Source organism: Muscardinus avellanarius (genome assembly GCF_963383645.1).
Source record: "Muscardinus avellanarius genome assembly, chromosome: 6".
NCBI classification, from domain to species: domain Eukaryota; kingdom Metazoa; phylum Chordata; class Mammalia; order Rodentia; family Gliridae; genus Muscardinus; species Muscardinus avellanarius.
In genome coordinates this window covers 71405513-71431290 of record NC_137791.1, presented here as the reverse complement: position 1 = coordinate 71431290, position 25778 = coordinate 71405513, and the positions used below count along the sequence as shown (strand labels likewise).

The window sequence follows — 25778 nt, the reverse complement described above, 5'->3', positions numbered from 1 at the left end:
TCATAAGCAGGTAACCCTGTGAAGTAAAAGAGTTCTTTAATGACTCTAAGGATGGCCAAGAAAGAGAGGGGATTCCCCCAGCCTGCACCGGGTCTCCCCGCCGGCTGGGCTCCACCCACCGACGGTCCCGCCTCCCTGCCTGCCAATCACTCGTCGCTCGCGCCTGCGCAGCCCCGCCCCGAGGCTGAGACGGGCGGTTAGACGCGGCGGGACCCTCTCCTTCATTGGCCCGCCACTATGACGATCACCTACAGCTGCATTGCTAATGGCCGAGCCGTCCTAGCGGAGCTGGCCTTGACTGGCGGCTCCTATAAGGTACCTGCGTACCACGGCTCCGCCTCCGCGCGTTCAACTCCGCGAGGTTAGCGCCGGCCCGGCCCCCTGCTCGGAACGCCGCGCCGCCAGGTGGGCCGGAAGCGGCTCTGGGGTCGCGAGGCTCCGCCCCGCCGGAAGCCCGGGCTCCTGCGGGAGTCGCACTGGCGCCTCCTGGGGGCTAGATCTGGTACTGCACGCGCACCCGTGTCCAACTCACTGCTTTTCCTATCCCCTGAGAAGTGACCTGCAGCTCAGCATACACTTAGAGAGCATGTCATGTTTCAAGATCCCAGAGTAAAGAATGTGACGGAAACAACAAAGGGCCTGACATTGTCCCTGGAACTCCTTAATACTCTTATGTCCTAGAGCATAAAAATTATTTCAGTGGAGTTAGCTATGAAGGCTCCTGAAGCGCTCAGGTTGGGTGGCTGCCCGCCGGCTGCAGAGGTGGCCATTAAACCACAGATTGGAGTGCTTGGTTTATAAGGATTATAAGAATGAGTCCTGGCCTGGTACAGGACAGAGGAATGAGAACTACATGCCGCGGGAACAGCATGGTGTTTGGGGATCCCAAGAAACTCCGTATGGCTAGAGCACCTGTCACGGTGTGTAGGGGCTGGAGATGAGACCAGAAAAATGGACAAGGGGTAGTTATTGAGGAGTCCTATATTTTTTTTATCCTAGAGACTGTGGGGAGCAATTAAATATTTATAGAAAAATAGCAAGATCTGATTGACTTTCTGGAAAAGTTGATCTGGTTACTGTTGCAGGGGATAGGTGGGGGGGGGGGAAGGTGTGTGGTGTGAAATAATTCCCCACCACCACCAGACACACAGAGACAAACAGAACAACCGTGGATTCTTGTCCTAAGCTAAGAATAAGTATTCATCGCTTGGACAGCTGCTGCAGATTTAAAGAAGTTTATTAGAAGGTAGAAATATAGAGGTAGTTACAGCCCTGTGCCGGAGCCGACACAGGGGGGCAATTCGAACGAAAATGCCAAAGACCTCCAGTTTACTTGAGTTTTTATCCTGTCTAAGTCCGAGGAAGGTCCTTTGATCTGTAGATATGCTAGCCCTATCTCTAGTGTGAAATTGTTTCTCTGGTATCTGGGATTTCTTCAGATTTCCCTTAGGCCATTTGTTTCTCTCAGGCATCTGGGATTTCTTCAGATTTCCCTTAGGCCATTTGTTTCTCTTTCAGAAATGTAAAGGAGCCTCTCAGGCTTCCTTTCCTTCCCTTTAGAAATGTAAATTACAAGTCCCTCCTTTCTGCTAGCCCTGGCCTTCTTAGTATAAAGGATATATTTTTAAAATTGGAACTCTTTTCCCAATACTTATACCTTAATACATTTTAAACCCTCTTCCCAATACCAGTACAGTTACAATATGGAAGGTTCTGTTATAGTTTATAGCAAGAGATCTAAGGACAGCTACGGAAACAATGGTGCAGATGGAAAGAGGGGATAGATCCTGAAGAGACGTTGTAAAATGTTCTCCGGTGTGGGTAACTGGTTAAATGTGTTAGATAATCTCATCTCTGGATGAGATTATGCGTAGGATGATTCGCAAATTTTTTTCATAAGTGGCTGCTATGAATGTGTCTGCCAAAGTCTCATGGGTTCTGAGGTGGGGCTACGGGGAAGTGATCGGGTCATGAGGGTTCTGGGTTCATCAATGGATTTCAATTTCCCCAAGCTGAAATATGGGACCTAGTTGAAGGAAGGAGGTCACTGGGGACACGCCCTGGAAGGGTTTATGTCCTCTCTAGATATTTGTAGTATCTTGCAAATTTTCACCCAAAGAGGGCCTGGCGTGGTGGCGCATGCTTATAATCCTAGCATTCAAGAAGCGAGACTTGAGGATCGTTGTTCACCCACCACCTCAGCTACTTAGGGAGGCCCTTCACAACTCAGTGAGACCCTGTTTCAAAAAATAAAAAGACTAAAAAATAGGTCTGGGGATGTAGCTGGGAGGTAGAATGCCCTTGAGTTCTATCCTCAGTAGAAAAAAAAAATTTTTTTTTTCACCCAAAGAGTAATTCTTATAAGGAACAGGTATGAGAGTTCTTGGCAATTTCTTGTTGTTTGTTTAAGTGAACAATTGTGAATATAATTTGGGGGGTCCTGGAATTGAAACCGCCAGCCCTTTTTTTTTTTTTTTTTTTTTTTGAAACACAATCACACAAAGTGGCTAAGGCTGGCCTTAAACCTGTGATTCTCCTGTCTCAGCCTCCCACGTACTGGGATTATAGGTGTGTGCCACCATGGCCAGCATGAATATAAATTTATATCTTAAAAAAAGATTACTAGGTCCAGCTGGTGGAGCACGCTTGTAATCCCCGCGCTTGGGAGGAGGAGACATGATGATGGCGCAGGTTCAAAGCCAGCCGTGCTGGTTTAAGAAACCCTGTTTCCAAATAAAAAAGGATAAAAATAGGTCTGGGAGTGTAGCCCGGAGGTAGAAGGGTTTCCAGGAACCTCAGTACCACCAAAAATAAATAAATAAATAAATAAATAAATGAAAGAAAGAAAGAAAGAAAAAAATAGGGCTGGGGATATAGCTCGGAGGTAGAATGCCCCTGGGTTCCATCCCCAGTACTGAAAAAAAAAAAGTGTATTTTAATAATTTACTATTTTCCTCAAAATTCATATGAATATTTCATTACTTCTTGACTCTTACTATATATTAGAAGCCACACTCATTGATTCTAGGAAAAAGGTTTTTTCTTAATAAACAATCAGAACATTGGTAAATTTAGAATAATGAATGATACTACAATTTTCCAAAAAGTAAATGTTAACTATTTATTTTTAGGAAGCAGTGGCAAAAGTACTTAGACTAGTGCTACTTAGAGCTGAACCAAAGACTATAATTCAAATGGGAAGGTAAGGAATGCTCGAATATAAGTCACCTTTTTAACAATTACCAGCTAATGATTCAAATAATCACATTAAGGAAAAAAGACAAGTTGGACATACTCTTAACTGAAACTGCCGACTCTTACATGTAAAACTCTAAAGTCATGAATAGAAGCCGGGCGTTGTGGCGCACGCTTGCAATCCCTGCGTTTGGGAGGCAGAGACAGGAGGATCACGCAGATTCGAAGCCAGCCTCAGCTGGTTTAAGAGACCCTGTTTCCAAATAAAATATAAAATGGGTCTGGGAGTGTAGCCCGAAGGTAGAAGGCCCCTGGGTTCCACCCCAGTACTACCAAATAAATAAATAAATAAATAAATAAAGTCATGAATAGAAATGATAAACACCAAATTCAAGAAAGTGTTCACTTCTGCAAAGGGAAGGGAGAAAAATGAAACTCAAGAAGATAGTAATTGTATCTAGCAGGGCAGGCCTAAATATATTCTGTTATCTTATTCTTCATATTTTTTTGGTATACTCAAGGCATTTCATTAATAAAAAAAAGGAAAGTTTTACTTAAAATGTCTCTAATGGAAAAGGAACATAACAGAAACTCTCAGCAGCAGAAAGGAGAGAACCTGTTTGTTTGGGGCTGTTTGTTTGTTTGTTTGTTTGTTTAGCAGAACTGGAGAGGGAACCCAGGGGCATTCTACCTCCGAGATACACCCCCGCCCTATTTTTTTATTCTTTATTTTGAAACAAGTCTCATTAAGTTGCAGAGGGGCTCACTAAGTAGCTTTTTACGAACCATGATCCTCCTGTCTCAGCCTCCCAAGTATTGGGATTACAAACGTGTACCACCATGCCCAGCAGCCTTTCATTTTTTAAAGAATAAGTTTATTTTAGTCTTTTTGTCATAAAATAAAACAAGGCTACTGTTGTGTAGCTTGGAGGTAGAATGCCCCTGAGTTTAATCCCCAGTACCACAAAAATAGAGAAAGAAAGAGAAGGAAGGAAGGAAGGAAAGAAGGAAGGAAGGAAGGAAGAGGGCTAGGGGTATAGCTCAGAGGCAGAATGTCCCTGGGTTCTATCCCAGTCTTGCAAAATTAATTAATTAATTAATTAATTAATTAATTATATAAGGCTGGTGGTATAGTTCAGAGATAAAATGCCCCTAGGCTGACTCCCTAGTGCCACAAAAAAAAAAAAAAAATTATAGCAAGCTGGCGTGGTGGTACATGCCTGTGATCCCAGTAGTTGGAAAGCTAAGACAGTAGGATCACTGGTTTGAAGCCAACCTCAGTGGTGTAGTGAGAGTCTCAGCAACCTAGTGAGACGCTGTTCCAAAAACCATATAGCAGCCAGGCTTGGTGGCATACACTTTTTTTGGTACTGGGATGGAACCCAGGGGCATTCTACCTCCAAGTTATACCCCCAGTCCTATTTTTTTTTATTCTTTTTATTTTTTGAAACAGGATCTCACTGAGTTGCAAAGGGCCTTGCTAAGTAGTTGATCCTCCGGTCTCCACCTCCCAAATGCTGGTATTACAAGCATATGCCACCACACCCAGCTGGCATACACTCATAATCAAAGTATTTGTAAAGCTGAGACAAAAGGATTGCAAGTTCAAGGTCAGCCTCAGCAACTTGCCAAGATCCTGTTTCAAAATAAATAGTACTAGTAGTGTAGCTAGGAAGTAGAATGCCCCTAGGTTCAACCCCAGTAACACACACACACACACACACACACACACACACACACACACACACACAAATTAGTGTATTGTACTCATGATACAATATCAAAGATATAAGTTGAAATGGCACATATTTCCATTTTCTGCCTCTAGGATTTTTTTCTACCTGTTTCTGAGATTCCTCATTCTCATGTATAATCAGTTTAACATTTCACTAGGTCTCTTGCCTATTAGCCATTTAGAGATAGTGTTCCAAAAGACTGTAGTCTAGGCAGGGTAAATGATGGAGACACTTCCCAAGAGTTATCCAGACTCCTAAGATATGACAATGAGAAGGCAGATAAGGTTTAGAAATTGGAGTGGTCGGGATACACATTCCAGGAGGAGTTTAATTTCCCTCTCCCAAACTCATGCTCTGCTCCAGAACATTTGGAATTGGCAGCTTTCAACTTTTAAATGCTATCATAGTAGAAAGCCAAGAAGTGCCAAAATTAAATATATCTACCTAAAAATATAGGTATGATAAAATCAATAAACATAGCATTTTATATTTGGTCAGAATCTTAATTCAGTCTTGTCACATCCATTTCAGATTATCAAATTATTAATTTCCTCTTAAGTGTAATTTATTTTATTAATGTTTTTATCCCCCAGTACTAGGGATTGAACCTAGCAGCATTCTACCACTGAGCTACATTGCCAGCTCTTTTTATTTCTTGCTTTGAGATAGAGTTTTACTAAATTAGCAATGTTGGCCTCAAATTTGAGATCCTCCTGTCTTAGCCTCCTGCATCCTTGGGCTCACAGATATGCACCATCATGCTCAGCTATTAAAAATCTGATGTAGCCAGGAATGGTGGCATACACTTGTAATCCCAGTACTTGGGAGGCTGAGACAGGAGAATCCAGGTATGAGGCCAGCCTAGCAACATTAGGCCACCACAATGTAGTGAGACCCCGTCTCAAAATAAACAATAAAATGGAACTAGGGTTGTATCTCAGAGGTAGAACACCCTTGGGTTCAATTCCCAGTACCACACACACATACACAAAATGTATAAAAATCTGACGCATCACAGACTGAAGTATCTGCGCTTTTGTAACATCATTTTAAATGCATTTTCAAATTGTATGCACTCTTAATTATATATATATATATATATATATATATATATATATTTTTTTTTTTTTTTTTTTTTTTGGTGGTACTGGGGATGGAACCCAGGGACCTTCTACCTCCGGGCTACACTCCCAGACCTATTTTATATTTTATTTGGAAACAGGGTCTCTTAAACCAGCCCAGGCTGGCTTTGAACCTGCGTAATCCTACTGTCTCAGCCTCCCAAGTGCGGGGATTACAAGTGTGCACCACCACGCCCGGCTAATATAATTTAATTTTTCAAATAGATGAAAGCTCTTCAATTTATTCTGATTATAAAAATTCACCTATGCCGGGCGTGGTAATACACACTTGTAATCCCAGTACTTGGGAGGCTGAGATGAGACAGGAAGATCGCAGGTTCACAGTCAGCCTTGGCAACATAGGGAGGGTCTCAGAAACCTAGTGAGACCCTGTTTCCAAATAAAGAAATAAGAAGGGTGTGGTGGCACATGCTTGTAATCCCAGCATTTAGGAGGCTGAAACAGGAGGATCACAGCTTGAGGACAGCCTCAGCTACTTAGTGAGACCCTTTGCAACTCAGTGAAACCCTGTTTCAAAATAAAGAAAAAAAATAGGGCTGGGGGTGGAGCTTGGAGGTAGAATGCCCCTGGGATCCATCCCCAGTACCGCAAAAAAAAAAAAAAAAGAAATAAAATCAGGTGTGGGAGGGTATACCTTCAAGGTAGAATGCCTCTAAGTTCAATCTCCTGTACCAAAAAAGAAATTGTTTTTCACCTATATAGTTTTTATAGCATTGTGACAGCTTGAAAATGAAATGAAATTTTCTGTGTAGGCATTTAATTTCTTCAGTATTTATAAATGCATTCTTTTCAAAGCTATATCTATCATGCTCTCTTTATTGATGGAATCACTTACTTGTGTGCTACAGACAATACTTTGGATACAGTGACACCATCCACATTTCTTGAAGAAGTAAGTAACTTTTTATATTATATAAGGACATTTTCAGTTATTAAAATTATGAGGAGCCAGGCGTTGTGGCGCACGCTTGTAATCTCCACGCTTGGGAGGCGGAGACAGGAAGATCATTCACGTTTGAAGCCAGCCGCGCTGGCTTAAGGGACTCTGTTTCCAAATTAAAAAAATATAAAATAGGTCTGGGAGTAGAGCCCAGAGGTGGAAGGGTTTCCAGGAACCCCAGTACAACCAAAAAAACAAAACAAAATTATGAGGTCTTATTCCTAGTTTATCAGAAATAATGTCACTAACTAAAAGCAGATCACTCATCTTTTGTGTATACACAGAGCCATTCATGACCTTTAGAGACTTCTTAACCTCATCCCTTCTCTAGCTCTGGCTGCTTTCATACTTTCCCCCACTCTAAGGCAAGGTCAGCAAAGATCCACTCAGGATTGGGGTGCTGTGAATTAAACCCAGGTTATTATACCTTCAAGTTATACCCCCAGCCCAATTTTGTATCTTATTTAGAAACAGAGTCTCACTAGGTTGCTGAGAGCCTTACTCTGTTGCTGCAGCTGGCTTTGAACCTGAAATCCTTCTGTCTCAACTCCCAAGTACTGGGATCACAAGTGTTTGTCACCATACCCAGCTATTCAAATCTATCTCTAAATGAAGACATATTATTTCTAGGGAAATTTTTAACTAAAAGTTGCCAGCAAATAAGAGTGCTTATGTTCACATACTTATACATACAGGAGATTTTTTTTTTTTTTTTTTTTGGTGGTACTGGAATACAACCCAGAGGCATTCTACCTCTGAGCTCCACTCCCAGCCCGATTTCTTGTTCTATATTTTGAAACAGGGTCTTACTAAGTTACAGAGGGCCTCATAAGTTGCTGAGGCTGGATGTGAACCTGAGATTTTCTTGTCTCAAGTCTTCCAAATACTAGGATTATAAGCATGTGCCACCATGCCAAACTTAAGAAGATCTCATAAATTTCTGAAAGAGTAGTTAATTAACCTCAGTAGATATTCCCTCTGCTGTTCCTGTCACCCCAAGTTTAATTACCTACCAGTAGGAGACTTCAGAAAAGGCAATCTACAGACTGACTAGAGCTAAACCAGTATTCTGGTGATTTTTGTTTGTTTCTTATTTTTTAAAAAAAGTAAAAGATACTGGTCTGGAGATGTAACTCAGTGATAGAGTGCTTGCCTGGCTTGTGAGAGGCCTTGGTTCTGATTCCCAGTACAACACAATAAATCAAATTAAATTATACAAATCTTCAGTTTTATTTACAAATACATAATTCATAATAGTTTAATTAAAATATTAATACAAAATAAAATTAATAGAAAATTAATAGTTAGCTATACTATAGTTACTAACAGTTATTCTCTAGTCACATTCATGAATCATGCATTTATTTTATCTGTTCAGTATACTAATTTACATTGACGTAAGCTTAAACTGTAGCCAAATATACATCAAATTATAAGGCCTAAGGCCAGCTGTGGTGGTGCACACTTGTAATTCCAATTTGGGAGGCTGAGACAAGAGGATCCCGGTTCATGGATAGCCTCAGCTACTTAGTGAGGCCCCTTAGAGAGAACCTGTTTCAAAATAAAGAATAAAAAATAGGTCTGGGGTTATAGCTCAGAGGTAGAGTGCCCCTGGGCTCTATCCCAGTACTAAAAAAAAAAAAAATTATAAGGCCTAGCCTTAGTAGTTTAGAGAGACTCTCAGCAACCTAGCAAGACCCTATTTCAGAACAAAAAAATAATTTAAGGGGGTTAGGAGTGTAGTTTAGAGATAGAATGCCCCTGGATTCAATCCCTAGCACCACAAAAAAATTATAAGACTTAACTATTATAATTCACTTTTCAGTTATGTATGACTAGATAATTGTTAGAGTCCAGATGTTAAACATTGTTAGCCATTTAACTAAACATACCCTGAATTTTCTTTTAATTTTTTTTATTGGTGCATTGTAATCATATATCACATTGGAATACAAGACTTGAGAGGATATACACGCACACATCATCCAATTAGCCCTCATCCAGCCCCCATCCCATTCCCTCCCCTTCCCTCAATCCCATGCTTGTTTGGTGATTAACTTTGATACATTTGTTTATGTACCTCCTGCGTTTTAAAGAGGCTCCATCCTCCCCTATTCCATACCCTCTGATTGGTCACCTTAATTGCTTCACTATAGGGCCCTTTCTATAGCTCGACCTCTTCCTGTTGCCCCTTTCCTCCTAGTTATTGCTGATTAGAGGAAGCATCTGGTTTTTATTTTCTGCAATATTTCTCTGTGCATGCCGCGTTGCAAGTACCGATCCCACTCTTGACATCCCCAGTAGTGGCCTGGCTACCCGGTGGACTGATCCAGACCTCGCTGGCTCAAGCAGCGGCCTTGCCTCATGGGAGGCCCCGATTTTGGTCTCACTGGCCCCGACACCAGCCTAACCCCTCAGCTGGCTCCGATCCCGGCCTCGGTGGCCCCAGCACCGGCCTAGCCTCAAAGCAAGCTCTGATCCCAGCCTTGGAGGCCCCAGCTCTGGCCTTGCCTCACAGAAGGCTCCAATCCCGGCCTCACTGGCCCCAATACCCTGAATTTTTATTCCTTTCTCTGTCCATTATGAAAAAATATTCCAATTCTCCTACCACCTTTCCAAAACAAAATTGCTAACCACGTAATTTTGTCACTGCCTCTGAGAAATGTAACTTTAGAAACAAACAGTTCTTAGAATTATTTTTTGAGATTTTAAAATTTCTTGCAACTAGATCCAGTTAACATTGATTTGTGATTGTTGAGTGGAGTTTGAAGGTAGGGACAAAAAGTGGAAATGGCAATGCTATTTAGAAAATATCATAGTTCCCCAGCTTTCCTTATTTGCCACCACTAAATACCTGCTCTTCCCCTCATGTCTTCAGGTCGATCAAAGAATGAAGGAAGTGCCTACAGTCCCACTGTATGAGTTTCTAGCCTGTGTGCAGCAGTGGATAAGGCTGGGGAAAACAGTTTTTATAAATACTGCAACTAAAAGTAGAAAGTGTGCCCTGCCACCAACAAAGCAAAAAATGTTGGGTTTTGTTGTTGTTGTTGTTGTTGCTGTTGTTATTATTATCAAGTTTCTGCCAGGCTTTTCTTGAAATGAACCTTTGCTCTGTAATTCTCTGATTAAAATGATCAATGTAGGTAACATGTTGCCATTAATTTCCCCAGGTTAGTGATACCTTTACAAGAAATCCTTTGATGTCCCAAGAGCATTTTTCACCTTCAAATGCAATTGCTACAGATTTTCAACAAGTACTAGGAAAGTATATGGTATGTACCTCAAATTGTACTCCTAAATATGATGTGTATTGCAGCTGACAAATCAGCTTTAAGAGCTGTAAAGAATGACTATCAATATTGACTATCAAGCCGGGTGTGGTGGCGTACTCTTGTAATCCTCGAACTTGGGAGGCAGAGACAAGAGGATCGCGCAGGTTCGAAGCCAGCCTCGCTGGCTTAAGAGACCCTGTTTCCAAATAAAAAATATAAAAATAGGTCTGGGAGTGTAGCCTGGAGGTAGAAGGGTTTCCAGGAATCCCCATACTACCAAATATATATAGAGAGAGACTATCAATATAGTTATATATGACTATCTCTATGTAATAATAAGAAATAAAGCCAGGCTTGGTAGCAGAGGCTTGTAATCCCAGTGCTTGGGAGGCTGAGACAGGAGGAGCGCAGGTTTGTGGCCAGCCTCAGCTACTTAGCAAGGCCCTCCACAACTTTGTCATTTTTTTTTTTTTTTTCCTGGTGGTACTGGGTTTCCTGGAAGCCCTTCTACCTCCGGGCTACACTCCCAGACCTATTTTTTATACTTTTTTATTTGGAAACAGGGTCTCATAAGCCAGCACGCGCAGCTGGCTTCGAACCTGCGCGATCCTCCTGTCTCTGCCTCCCAAGCGCAGGGATTACAAGCATGCGCCACCACGCCCGGCAACTTTGTCATTTTGTCCTACGTAACACAAAGAAGCTTTTATAGTCTACGGTGCTTGGGTCAAAGGAGCCAACTTGAAGAGGCTGCTACTGACTAGTCACAACTTAGACTGTGTTTGAAAATAAAACATAGGGCTGGGGATATAGCTCAGAGTTAGAATGCCCCGGGGTTCAATTCCCAGCACCAAAAAGAAAAGGAAATTATATAGTATATATTGATAAAGTTAATAATGTAAGATAAAGTATATATGGTATACTGTTGATTATTTATCATGCTTTTATGTAAAAGTAAATAAATACTTTAATAAATAATAAATAAATACTTTAAATAAATATTTTAAATATAATTTAAAAATAAAAGGACAGGGGAAGGATGAACCAAACCACTTAAGACTTAAGTGGTTACTTGTGTGGGGGGGATAGAAAGACAAAAAGGGTTAGAGTAACAGGAATAGAAACTAGGCCTCTATGAAACTTGTGTTGAAAATTTGACTTTGGAACGATATGTTTCATGTAATTATAAAATGAAGTTAAATTAGAATTTAAAAAGTAGTTCCTACTAAAAGACTAATTCACTTATAGAGCTGCCTAGAGTAGTCGAATTCCTTGAGAAAGAACATGGACTGGTAGTTATAGACAATGAAGAAAGTAAGAATGGCAGTTAATGTTTGATATGTGCAGAGGCTCAGTTTGAGAAGGTGAAAAATGTTCTATAGAGGGATGGTGGTGATAGTTGAATAACAATGCAAATGTACTAATGCCACTGAACTGTATGCTTAAAAATTGCTAAAATTGTATGTTTTATGTATATATTTTTGTGAACCTTTTTAATTTTAAAGTAATCTCTAAAACTGAAAGCAAAGTGAAAAAATATTAAGTTACAGGATTAAAAAGACACTAAAATTTTTATTTCAAGTAGCTCTAAAATGCAGTAATTTTTTTCTCTTTTTATCCTTTCATTGGTACAACTGGTTATACATCATAGAGAGACTCAAAGTGATACATGCAGAGCTGGGCGTGGTGGCGCACACTTGTAATCCCTGCCCTTGGGAGGCTGAGACAGATAGGAGGATTGCACAGGTTCGAAGCCAGCCGCAGCTACTGAGTGAGCTCTCAGCAACTTAGTGAGAACCTGTCTCCAAATAAAGTATAAAATAGGTATGGGACTATAGCCCGGAGGTAGAAAAGCCCCTGCCCCTGGTTTCCACCCCCAGTACAAAAAAAAAAGAAGCTCAGCAAGAAAATTTATAAAAATACAAGCAAAGAAGTCAAGTAAAAACATATTTTTATAAGATTTTTGCTTGTACACTGAAAAGGCCTAAAAAGAATGATAAACCCAACAGTGATAAGCTATGAAAGTATCTAGATTACAGTCTCTAAATATCATTTCTCACTAAAAGAAATAAGACTTGATTCCACATATGGGGTAGAAAACGTAAGCCAGAAACATTTTGACATACTTAACACAAGAAGCTTTCATAGTCTACGGTGCTTGGGTCAAAGGAGCCAACTTGAAGAGGCTGCTACTGACTAGTCAGAGAATAATTTAAGCATCAAAGTCAATACTAAGAGCCGGGCGTGGTGGCCCACGCTTGTAATCCCAGCATTCGGGAGGCTGAGACTGGAGAATCACAGTTCATGGACAACCTCAGCTACTTAGCGAGGCTCTCTGCAACTTAGTGAGACCCTGTCTCAAAATAAAGAATAAAAAAAAAGTGTAGGAGGTGTAGCTTGGAGTTTGAATGCCCCTGGGTTCCATCCCCAGACCAGCAAAATAATAATAATAATAATAATAATAATAATAATAATAATAAGTACAGTAGATTGAAACACATCAAATAAGTTAAACTTCATGAGGTCCCAGATACTAGCTAAGTGAAAACTCCGTTATTAGTCAACTTTGGAAGATACTGTAAATCCGCTCCATTACTTGGAAAGCATAAATAAATGGGAAAGACTTAGCATTTATTCTGATTTCTCTATATGAACTTACCTCAAAAAAAAACCAAATAGCTGATAAGGAAAAGTTGAATTTTTCTTTATGGAAGTATTTCAACTAATAAATGATTAAAAGATAAAATATTACCATTCTGCAATCCCTAATGAAATAACTGATAAAAGAAAATGGGTTAAAGCTGTGCATAGTGACGCACATTTGTAATCCCAGTACTTGGGAGGCTGAGACAGGAGGATTGCAGGTTCTCAACCAGCATCAGCTCCTTAGTGAGGCCCTCTGCAACTTAGTGAGACCCTGTTTCAAAATAAAGAATAAAAAATAGGGCTGGGGGTTATAGCTCAGAGGTAGAATGGCCCTGGGTTCAATCCTCAGTACTGAAAAAAAAAATGGGTTAAAAAGCTAATGAGGAATTTAATAATAGATGAAAACAGGTCGAAACACCTAAACCCACTAATTTTTTTCTAACCTCAAAGTAAGCAAGTCAGTAATGTGCTTTCTGATGTCACTCAATGAGTTGTGTGCAGCAAACATCTGTAATATTTCTATCCCCAAAACATCAAACCCTATTTTTTTTATTCTTTCTAATTTTGAAATAGGATCTGAATTGCAAAGGGCCTCACTAAGTAGCTGAGGCTGTCAAGAAACCGTGATCCTCAAGTTTCTGCCTTCCAGCCTCCAAATGCTGAGATTTACAGCATATGCCACCACGCCCAGCCTCTTTTTTTTTTTTTTTTTCTGTACTAGATATTGAACACGGGCGTTTTACCTCCAAGCTTCACCCCCAGCCCTATTTTATTCTTTATTTTGAAACAGGGTCTTACTAAGTTGTAAAGTGCCTAAGTAGCTGAGGCTGGCCACAAACCTGTGATCCTTCTGTCTCAGCCTTCCAAGTACTGGTATTACAAGCATGCACCACCATGCCTGGCTTGTCTGTTTTCATCTTAATCAATATGAACAATTTTTAAAATTTTCACTTCTCTACATTTCTCTAAATAGGTCGAACATCTACTGTAGTCATTCATGCTAGTTCTTTCCATTTGTGAAGTAGGTGATTATTTTGCTATCAACTCTTTCTGTTCTGTATTTTTCCAAATATTTTTTATCAAATTGTCATTTGACTTTTACCAATGCTTGATATTTATCCCTATATAGAACTTTTAAATATTTTACTAATATAATTTTATTTAGTTAGTATTTTGATTTTGACTTTTTAAAAATTATCTCTAATCTAGCTGTCCCATCTCTCCTGGAACAAAGAAAGGATATACCACTGGTTTTTTGTTTTTTGGGTTTGTTTTTTTTTTTTTTTTTTTTTTTTTTTTGTCATACTGGGGGTAGAACCCAGAGGCTTTCTACCTCCGGTCTATACTCCCAGACCCATTTTTTTTAATATTTTATTTGGAAACAGGGTCTCACTAAGTTGCTGAGAACCTCACTAAGTAGCTGAGGCTGGCTTCGAACTGCGCGATCCTCCTGTCTCAGCCTCCCAAGCGCAGGGATTACAAGCGTGCACCACCACACCCGGCTCACCACTGTTTTTTAACATCATGCTTGAACTCCTAGCTAATGCAACAAGATAAGAAAAGAACGTAAAAGGTATACAGTTTGAAAGGAAAAACATAAAACTATCTAGTTTGCAGATGACCTGCTTGTCTAGGGTATCCAAAAGAACTGACAAAAAAATCTCCTAAAACTAATAAGCAACTACAGCAAGGTTATAGGATATAAAAGGCAGTTGTTTATATGTACCAGCAATGAACAAGTAGAGTTTTAAACTTAAAACATAATACTATTTACATTAGCCCCCTAAAAAATGAATACTTAGGTATAAATCTAGCAAAACAGGTATAAGATATATAAAATAAAAACTATAAAAAACAGATAAAAAATAAAAGAACTAAAAAATACAGTGATATACTATGTTCATGGATTGGGTGACTGAATATGGTCAAGATGTAAGTTCTTCCCAACTTGATCTATAAATTCAATGCAATCCCAATCAAAGTCCCATCCAGGTTTAAAAACTGAATCTAAAATGGAAATGGAAGCTGGGCACTGTGGCACATACCTATTATCCAAGTCCTTGGGAGGATGAGACAGGAAGATCACAGGTTTGAGGCCAACCTCAGCAACTTAGCAAGACCCTGTTTCAAAATTAAAAAATGAAAAGGACTGGTGGTATATCTCAGAGGTAGAACACTCGTGTTCAATTCCCAGTAGTTTCCCCCCTTCCCCCCCAAAAAAGTAAATGGGAAGTTAAGAGATCTTGAATATAGCCTTAATTAAAGGAAAAGAGTAGAGTTGGAGAGCTGACACTACCTGACTTTAAAGCTTAATTATAAAGTTTCAGCAATCAAGTGGTATTGGTGATAGAATAACAAGGAGAACAATGAAACCAATTAAGAAGCCCAGAAGTAGGCCCATAAAACATGATTAATAGATCTTGAAAAAGGCACAAGAGCAACACAATGGAGAAAAGATAGTTTTTCAATAAATGGTGCTGGAACAACTAGATATCTAAATTCCAGAAAATGAATCTAGGTACAGACCATAGGCCCTAGACAAAAATTAAGTCAAAATGGCTCACAATCCTAAACATAATATACTGAATTATAAAACTTCTAGAAGATGTCATAGGAGAAAATCTGGATATCTTAGCATATAATGACCTTTTGGATACAACACCAAAGACACAATTATATGTATTTATATAAAATCTGGACTTAACTAAAATGAAAGTCTTAAAAAATCAAAATGATCTGTGATGCATACTCTCAAGACAATGAGAAGACAAGTCAGACTAAGAAAAGAGTTGCAACAAATCTAATAAAGCACTAGTATCCAACATATGCAAAAAATTTTTAAACTCAACAATAAACAACCCAATTAAGAAATAAGCAAACGATACCCCCAATAAGTTGTATGAATATAATGCACTAATTAAAAAAATGAAAAAAAAGAAATAAGCAAATGTCTTGAGAGGCTGAGACAGAAGAATCAGAGATTTGAGGACAGCTTTAGCAATGTAGTTAGACTTTCAGCAACCCAGTGAGACACTGTTTCAATACAAAAAAATTCAATGGGCTAGGGGTGTAGTTTGGAGAGAGAATGATTCTGGGTTCAATTCTCAGTACAAAATGAAAAGAAATGGGCAAGCTAGATGCAGTGGCACATACCTGTATCACAACCACTTGGGAGGCTGAGACAGAAGGATGGTAAGTTCAAGGTCAGCCTGGGCAATTTAGGGATACCCTGTCTCAAAAAAAATTTTTTTTAATGGATGGAGATGTAACACAGAAAATGTTTCTGTGTTTAATCCCTAGAAGGAAGATAAATAAAGAGGAAAGAAACAGAGAGAAGGAAGAAAGGAAGGGTGGGAGGGAGAGAATATCAATTGCTGACAGGGATGTAGAGCAGTAGGAATTCCCATTCATTGCTGGTAGAAGTGTAAAATGGTACAACCAATTTGGAACACAGTTTGGCAGTCCCTTAAAAAAAAAACTAAGCTGAAGCTGGGCATGGTGACACACACCTGTAATACCACTACTTGGAACACTGATACAAGAGAATTGCAGGTTCAAGGCAAGTTTTAGTAATTTAGTAAGCTCCCCATTAGCAAGACCCTGTTTAAAAAAAAAAAGAGCTTGGAGGTAGAATGTCCCTGGATTCAATCCTTTATACCACAGAAAGAAAAATTTAAAAAAAAAAACAACTAAACTCAGCCAGGTGTGGTGGTGCATGTCTAAAATCCCAGTATTTGAGAGGCTGAGGATCACTGGTTAAAGGCTGAAGCATGATAACTTAGTGAGACTGTTTCAAAATAGAAGAACAAGAGAGGGCTGGAGATGTAGCTTAGAGCTAAAATGCCCTTGGGTTCAATCCCATACACACACAGAAAAGAAAAGCAGGGAGGTTATCTCAGAGGTAGGAGGCACCTGGGTTCAATCCCCATTACCACAAAAAAAAATTTTATTTTAAAAAAAGCCTCCTAATGCTAGCCGGGCATGGTGATGCATGCTTGTAATCCCAGGCGTTGGGAGCCTAAGATAGAAGAATCATAAGCTCAAGACCTGCCTCTGAAACTTAACAAAACCCTGCTTCAAAATAAAAAAACATTAAAAATACAGCTGGGTGTGTAGCTCAGAGGTAGAATGCCCCTGAGTTCAAACTCTAGTATCAATAAATAAATAATAATTTTAAAATTTCCACTGCTGATTGAATATGTTGCTGTCCTCTCCCCTCTCCCCCACACACTTTTGTTTGCAAGATTAAGATGATAATTTAAAAGGGAAGGTATGGGGACTGGGGACAGACCAAATAATATTTCAATCACTATGGATCTCACTACAATTACAATTGTACAATTACAGTGCAATAATAATTTTTTTGTGGTACTGGAGTTCCTTGAAACCCTTCTACCTCCAGGCTACACTCCCAGACCTACTATTATATATATATATATATATATATATATATATATATATATATATATATATTTTTTTTTTTTTTTTTTTTTTAATTTGGAAAAAGGTTCTCTTAAGCCAGCAAGGCTGACTTCAAACCTGCATGATCCTCCTGTCTCTGCCTCCCAAACACAGGGATTACAAGCGTGTGCCACCATGCCTGGCTCAATAATAAGATTTTTAAAAGATGACAATTTGAGGTTTGGTTGATTCCTTACACAAGCGAAATCTGTCTTTTGACACTTTTGTTCCAATCTAATATAATGGATTTCATTTATTAAAAATAAAAATTTTGTCATATTTGAACTCTATACAGATTAAATACAATAAAAATCAAGATGACAGCAAGATTACCACAATAAGAACTCAAACATCTGATGTAAAAAATGTTATGATGCAAAATATTGATATAATTTTGGAAAAAGAAGAAAACTTGAATTCCTTCCTTGATAGAACAGATGATCCCCAAACAACTGTAAGTTATTCACTTCTCCACTGATGCCAAAACAGAACTTCAAGCCAAAATTTTGAAAAAATTGCCAAAAGCAAACAGACACATTAGGCTCCTGTGACATAATCATTTGTCACTCAATTCTGTGGTTTTAATAACATTTCTTAGAATGCAACAAAAATATTAAAATGATTTTAAAACAATCAAAAAACAGAAACCCATAATAAAATAATTTCTGTGTATATGTGTTTCACTGGGTATTGAACCCAGAGGCATTCTACCTTGAAATTACCCCTATTTTACTTTTTTTAATGGCTGAGTAAAATTCCATTGTGTATTTATCCCATAGTTTTGTAATCCATTCATCTGTTGATGGGCATATTGGCTGATTCCATAGCTTGACAACTGTGAATTGTGCATCTATGAACATAGATATATATGCATTAATTTGGTAGTTTGGTTTTACTTTTTATTTGGAAACAGGATCTTGCTAAGTTCCTGAGAAACTTACTAAGTTGCTGAGGTTGACCTTAAACCTGTGATCCTCATATCTCAGCCTCCCAAGTATGGGTATCATAGAGGATTTCTTATATTAAGTAACATACATATTAGTCAACAAATAAATTGCAAGGGCAAAAATGGGAAGAACTAAACATGTGGAGGCCGAACACCACACTGCTGAATGAGGAATGGGTCATAGAAGACGTAAGAGGTAAAATCAAGAAACTTAGAGAAACAAATGAAAATAAAGATACAACATATCAAAACCTCTGGGACACTTTGAAGGCAGTGTTAAGAGGAAAATTTATAGCACTGAGTGCTCACATAAGAAAAATAGAAAATCATATAAATAACCTAATGACACACTTCAAAGCGCTTGAAAAACAGAAACAATCTAATCCCAAAGCCAGCAGAAGACAGGAAATTATTAAAATCAGAAAAGAAATTAACAAAGTAGAGAATAAAAAAAATTACAGAAAATCAACAAAACCAAAAGCTGGTTTCTCGAAAAAATTAAACCACTAGATAAACCACTAGCCAACCTAACTAAAAAAAGAGAATCAACCTAAATTATGAAGATAAGAGATGAAAAAGGAGATATTACTACAGACAGTGTAGAAATCCAGAGGATTATCAGAAACTACTTTGAAAAACTCCAACAAAATGGAAAATCTGGAGGAAATTGACAACTTTATAGATAAATACAACCTTCCTAAACTGAGTCAAGAAGATGTAGAATATTTAAACCAACCAATAACAATCAAAGAGATTGAAATAGCAATAAAGAGCCTACCATCAAATAAAAGCCCAGGACTAGATGGTTTCCCAAGTGAATTCTTTAAAATCTTTATAGAAGAACTAATTCAATACTCCTCAATCTATTTCATGAAATAGAAAAAAAAGGGACTCTCCCAAATACATTCTATGAAGCCAACATCACATTTATACCAAAACCAAATAAAGACAGTTCAAGGAAGGAGAACTACAGGCCTATATCTTTGACGAATTTGGATGCAAAACTGCTAAACAAAATACTAGCAACATATATTCAAAAACATATAAAGAAAATCATACATTATGACCACATAGGGTTCATCCCAGAGATGCAAGGCTGGTACAATCCATGTAATTCATCATATAAGCAGAATCAAAGACAAAAAAATCACACAATCATTTCAATAGATGCTGAAAAAGTATTTGATAAAATCCAACATCCATTTATGATAAAAGCACTGCAGAGAATTGGAATAGAAGGAACATTTCTCAACACCATAAAGGCAATCTACAATAAACCCACAGCCAACTAAATGGGGAAAAAATTCAAGAATTCACCCTAAAAACAGGAACAAGACAAGGATTCCATTACCACCACTTCTCTTCAATATAGTACATAAGACTCTAGCCAGAGCAATAAGGCAAGAAAAGGAAATCAAAGAAGCACAAATAGGGAAAGAAGAACTCAAACTTTCACTATTTGCAGATGACATGATACTATATTTAGAAAAACCAACAAACTCAACCAAAAGGCTTATAGAACAAATTCAGCAAAGTGTCTGGATACTTCTTTAAAAATTAGAAGCTTTTCTGTACACCAACTATAAATCCACTGAAAAAGAAATTCAGAAAACACTTCCACTTAGGATCTCCCACACACACAAAAAAAAAATACTTAGGAATAAACTTAACCAAGGAGGTAAAAGACCTCTACAAAGAAAATTATAAAATGCTGAAAAAAGATACTGAAGGAGATCTTAGAAGATGGAAAGATCTGCCATGTTCATGGATAGGCAGATGGCCATTAAAATGGCCATCCTTCCAAAAGCGATCTACAGATTCAACGCAATCCCATTAAACTACCAAGATTATTCCTCACAGACATAGAAAAATCAGTCCTTAAATTTATTTGAAGCCAGGCGTGGTGGCACACACTTGTAATCCCAGCATTCGGGAGGCTGAGACAGGAGGATTGTGGTTCGCAGACAGCTTCAGCTACTTAGTGAGCCCCCCTCCCCCTGTAATTCAGTGAGACCCTGTTTCAAAATAAAGAATAAAAAATAGGGCAGGGGGTGTAGCTCGGAGGTCAAATGCCTCTGGGTTCCACCCTCAGACCCGCAAAAAGAAGAGAGAGAGAGAGAGAGAGAGAGAGAGAGAGAGAGAGAGAGAGAGAGAGAAGGAGAAGGAAAGAAAGGAGTGAGGATGTGTAGGTAACTTGAAGGGAATACTGACAGCAGGTCCTAGGGATGAACAGTGATTGATTCTGGATATATTCTTAAGGTGGAATGAGTTGAAGTTGCTGACAGATTAATATGAGGCAGCCAAGGAAAGTCATCAGAACTTTGAGGTTGTCAACAGGAAGAGTGGAGACCCAACATTATCATCCTCGCAAATCCAGAGAAGCTGCAGCATCAATGTGAATATTCACTGCTTTCCTGGATTCCTGTACCTGTTCTTACTATTACTTTCTTCCAAGCTCAGCCATGCATTTAAAAGTTTGCTTCTTGTGGGGCATGGTAGCGCATGCTTGTAATCCCTGCGCTTGGGAGGCTGAGACAGGAGGAATCACACAGGTTCGAAGCCAACCTCAGCTGGCTTAAGAGACCCTGTTTCCAAATAAAATATAAAATAGGTCAAAAAAAAGTTTGCTTCTTTATCTAGCATTTCTGGATACTAAAGCAGTAAGCTTATAAAGATATATAACCCACCATTATCAATGGAGATATTAAATATTTTCCAATAGATGTATTATGTGTGCTTGTCACAGGAAAGGAGGCAACATCTAAATCCCAAGAAACAATGGCCAAAACAATGACGTGATTTTATTTCATCTTATTGCCTTGCCTTACAAACAAATCCCTATTTGATGTACACATTTCCATGATTACATGAAGAAAAATGACTTCTCTTTAAAGCCAGCTGAGTAGAAGTAGAACAATAAAAGATGAAAAAAAAAAAAAACTTTTAAGTACCAGGGATTGAACCCAGAGGCAAACTACCTCTGAGATATTTCCCCAGTCCTTTTTATTTTTTATTTTGAAACAGTTCTCATTAAGTTACTGAGGGCCACTAAGTTGCTGAGACTGATGTCAAATTTGTGATTCACCTGACTCAGCCTCCCAAATACTGGGATTCAGGCATGTACCACTGTACCCAATTAAAAAGATGTATCTGACTGTGTGTGTGTGTGTGTTACTGGGAATTGAACCCAGAGGCATTCTACCTTTGAGCTATACCTCCACCCAGCCCAATTTTTTAAAGGGGTTCTTTTTTTTTTTTTTTTTTTTTTTTTGTCCCAGAGCACCACACCTGCAAAGCAGGCGCTTTGCCACTGAGCTATATCCTGCCCCCCCCCGCCCCAGCCTGATTTTATTTCTTGTTTGGAAACAAGGTTTCACTAGATTGATGCAGTCTTTACTTGCTGAGGCTGTCCCTGAACCTGAGATCCTCCTGTCTCAGCCTCCCAAGTACTGGGATTACAGGCATGTGCCACCACACCTGGCTTAACTGATATATTTTACAACAATTTTTCTCACATAGTTCTCACACAGCACATAATCATTCTCACCAAACTATTTTTGCCAAACTAAATCAGTTTTATATCTCTTTTTTTTCCATCTGTCTTTTTGTAAAAGTTTCTTCTGAATATTCTTAAAAAGCAGATTTGGCTTTTTAACAAAAAGTAGTCCAATAAACTGTCAGTCTTTCTACAGATATATATGGGTCACAGATTTAAAGTTAAACTTGACAGCTTAATTATATACCTTTATCTTGGTACTATTCTCTTAGAACTTCAGGAAAATGATAGGTAAAGCAGTAATTAAAATTTCAATGTATAGGCCACTAAAATAAAAATAAAATATAGCACGTAAGAAATATCAATAATTTTGGAACTATGATATGAGTAGTTATTGGCCTCAGCAAAGTAGAAAAAGCTAAAACATGAGCTGGTAGCAGGAGAAGAAACCAAGATACAAATTGAACCAAGTAATAGAACCTTGGAAAGGATCAGAAATTGGAGATATGTTGTATTTCTAAAAGTAGATGTGCAGTATTTTTTTAGAAATAAGAGACTGGGTACAAATTGAACCAAATAATAGAACCTTGGAAAGGATCAGAAATTGGAGACACATTGTATTTCTAAAAGTAGGTTGCAGTATATGTCTAGAAATAAAAGACTGTGTACAAAGTTTTTAAGGGAACTCATTAGCAGTAAAGCCCTTCCCTGTTTGATACAACCAACTACTTTCTCTCCAAATCACTGACAAAGGATAAGAGATTTTGTCAACACAGCTAGTGCAGTTGAGACCAGAATGGTTAGCATATTAAAATTAGCTAAATTCAGAATCTAGTAACCACCACCCAACCTTTCTGCCATTCAGTTCACCCAGGCAGGAGATGAGAGGATCACTCTCTCAGAAAATTGACAAGGCCAAGGGGAAAAAAACCCCACTGATTCCCCTAGTTAAATGGTTAGGTTTACACCAGATTTCCAGTCAAGTTCACTCACTCATACTGTTTCTAATTATCATTTTAGTAAATTAATAACAAGTCATGAGATATTTAAGGACAGTTTCTATAATTTAAAAAACGACCAAGCTGGGTGTGGTGGCCCTGCTTGTAATCCCCGTGCTTGGGAGGCTGAGACAGGAGGATCGCGCAGGTTCAAAGCCAGCCACGATGGCTTAAGAGACCCTGTTTCCAAATAAAAATATAAAAAATAGGTGTCTGGGAGTGTAGCCTCGAGGTAGAAGGGCTTCCAGGAACCCCAGTACCACCAAAAAAAAAAAAAAAGACCAAAATAAAAGGGATGGATAGAGACTAAAAACAACAACAATAATAGTGATAATATAGGAACAAGAGGAAGCATTTTTTTTTTTTTTTTTAGTACTGGGGATTGAACCTAAAGACATTCTACCTCCAAGCTATACCCTCAGCCTGATTTCATATTTTTTATTTGGAAAGAGGGTCTCACGAGGTTTCTGAGTACCTCACTACATTGCCAAGGCTGGCTTTGAACCTGTGATTCTCCTGTCTCAGCCTCCCAAGTACTGGGATTACAAGTATGTGCCACTATGCCCTGAGGAAGCATCATTAAAAAAAAATTTCTCTAGCATCTTAAGAGAAATAACAGAACATAATACATCCCTAAGATAAGAAAACTACATAAACACTTCTTGATAAAAAAAATAATTTTGGAAATTAAAGCAATACCAAAAATGTAAAATTCAATACAGTGAAAGGGAAAGATGATAAGAAAATTAGAGCATCAATCTAAGAAATCTAACATGAATAACAAGAGTTTCAGGAAAAGAAAATGAAGAAAGCAAAATAATACAGTTACAAATTCTAGAACTAGCCAGGCATGGTGGCACATACCTATAGTCCCAGTACTTAGGAAGCTAAGACAGGAGGATCTCACATCTTACACACACACACACACACACACACACAAATTTGACAAGATCCATATCCAATTACTCATGAAAAATGTTAATCCTAGTATCAATGGCATAATTCTAATATGGCAGTCTAGATGTACTATGTTCACTACCTCAGTTAATCCCTGCAATCTGTGGAACTGCATGGTAGGTTCTAGTATCCCCATTTTATAGATTTATTTATTCATTCATTCATTCAACAACAGATATTCATTGAACACCTGCTGCATGTCATTTGCTCTCCCATGCTGGGAATATGGCAGTGAATGAAACAGACCAATACTCTTGCCTCCATGGAGATTATTTTTCTGCATAATGTTTACCTCTTAAATAACCCTATGTAGCTGGGCGTGGTGGCACAAGCTTGTAATCTCCCTCTTGGGAGGCTGAGACAGGAGGATCACACAGGTTCAAAGCCAGCCTCAGCTACTTAGTGAGACTCTCAGCAACTTAGTGAGACCCTGTTTCCAAATGAAATAGAAAATAGGTCTGGGAATGTAACCTGGAGGTAGAAAGCCTCTGGGTTCCATCCTCAAAACCACACACACACACACACACACAAAATAACCCTATGTAATTTAATTTATTGTCTGTCTGAATATAACAAATTGAAAGAAAATAGGGTGTCTAGAATGTAGATTGATAGTAATTTTAAAAATAATTATAATAGCAATCTTTAAGTAAAATCATGAAGGAAGAAAGGAAGATGAGGGAACTGAGGATCAAAGAATTAGAAACTTGTTCAAGGTCACAAAATTAATAAAATTAATAATTACAGTTAAACATAGGTAATTAGAAGCTCAGCATATCACTTTATAAAAGCTGTTGAGTCTTGTTAAAAATACTTTGAAATTGGTCAAAACAAATTAAAACTGTTCTTTCAGAAAGCTCTCATAAGAGCTGGGTACAGTGATTCACACCTCTAATCCCAGTACTTGGGAGGCTGAGATGGAGTCTCAGGTTCAAAGCCAGCCTCAGCAACTTAGTGAGACTTTGTTTCAAAATAAAATAATAAAATAGAGCTGGGGGTGGAGCTCAGAAGTAGAATGTCCCTGGGTTCCCCAGTACAAGCGGACAAGCAGGTAGGAAGGGTCTCAAGTTTTAGAGTGTGCCCATCAGTCCAGAAATGGAAAGAAAATACTAAGTGTGTTTATTTTTATTTCAGGTTAAAGAATTGGAAAACACACGAGAAATTCCTAGGAGGATATGCTGTAAACACTTCAAAAAGATTGTAATTATCACTGTGGCAATTCTCCTTTCAATCATTATCATTCTTTTAAGTACAAATGTAATACCAACTTGACCTCTCTTCTGTCCATCCCCCAACAGGTATCAATAAACTATATGTAATTAGTCATTCTCTAATGGTAGAGCATTGGAGGAAAAGGAAGTTAGAAGTGCTTCCTTGTCTTTTCCTTGACATTTGTCTCTGCACCTCTTCCATTTCTGTGATTTGTTCTCTGCCACTCCTCTGATTCGATTCTCCAACTTCTCTTCCTTTTTTTTTTTTTTTTTTAAGTAAGATTAAGAGCACCGGAGTCGGGTGCAGTAGCACATGCCTGTAATCCCAGATACTTAGGAGTCTGAGGCAAGAAGATTGCAAGCTTGAACCCAGCCTGGACAATTTAGCAAAACCCTGTCTCAAAATAAAATTTTAAGAAGAGCTGGGGATAGAGCCCAGAGGTAGAGCACTCCTGGGTCCAAAGCACAGTACTTAAAAAAAAAAAAAAAGGCTGGAATCACTGCCTGCCAAATTTGCACTCTCAGATCTACCACAGACTGTGTGACTGGACAAGTTACTTGCTGCTGTTTTGTTGGTATGTCTTGTACATAATAAATATTATTTGAATCTTAACTCTTACTTGGTATGAAAAATGATTATAGTAATCTCATTAATAAATACCTATTATTGTCCCCCTTAACAAGAAATGTCCTTGACCTTAAATCACTGTAAAAACAGAATTTTATGTGTACAGTTCAAAAATACTCATTCTCCTCTTCTATGTACTGTTTCCTTTGAAAT

The 25778-nt window shown here is 38.4% G+C and overlaps 1 protein-coding gene across 1 annotated transcript; it reads left to right on the top strand.

Moving 5' to 3' along the window:
• Positions 1-237: 237 nt before the first annotated feature.
• Positions 238-25386, top strand: LOC308263953 (uncharacterized protein; the record flags this gene model as incomplete). The annotated part of the gene is made up of 6 exons (XM_080697109.1): positions 238-315; positions 3132-3202; positions 6869-6965; positions 10184-10285; positions 17685-17843; positions 24921-25386. 6 exons carry the CDS (start codon positions 238-240, stop codon positions 25056-25058), a joined length of 645 nt encoding a protein of 214 aa, XP_080553235.1. The 3' UTR covers positions 25059-25386.
• Positions 25387-25778: the final 392 nt, after the last annotated feature.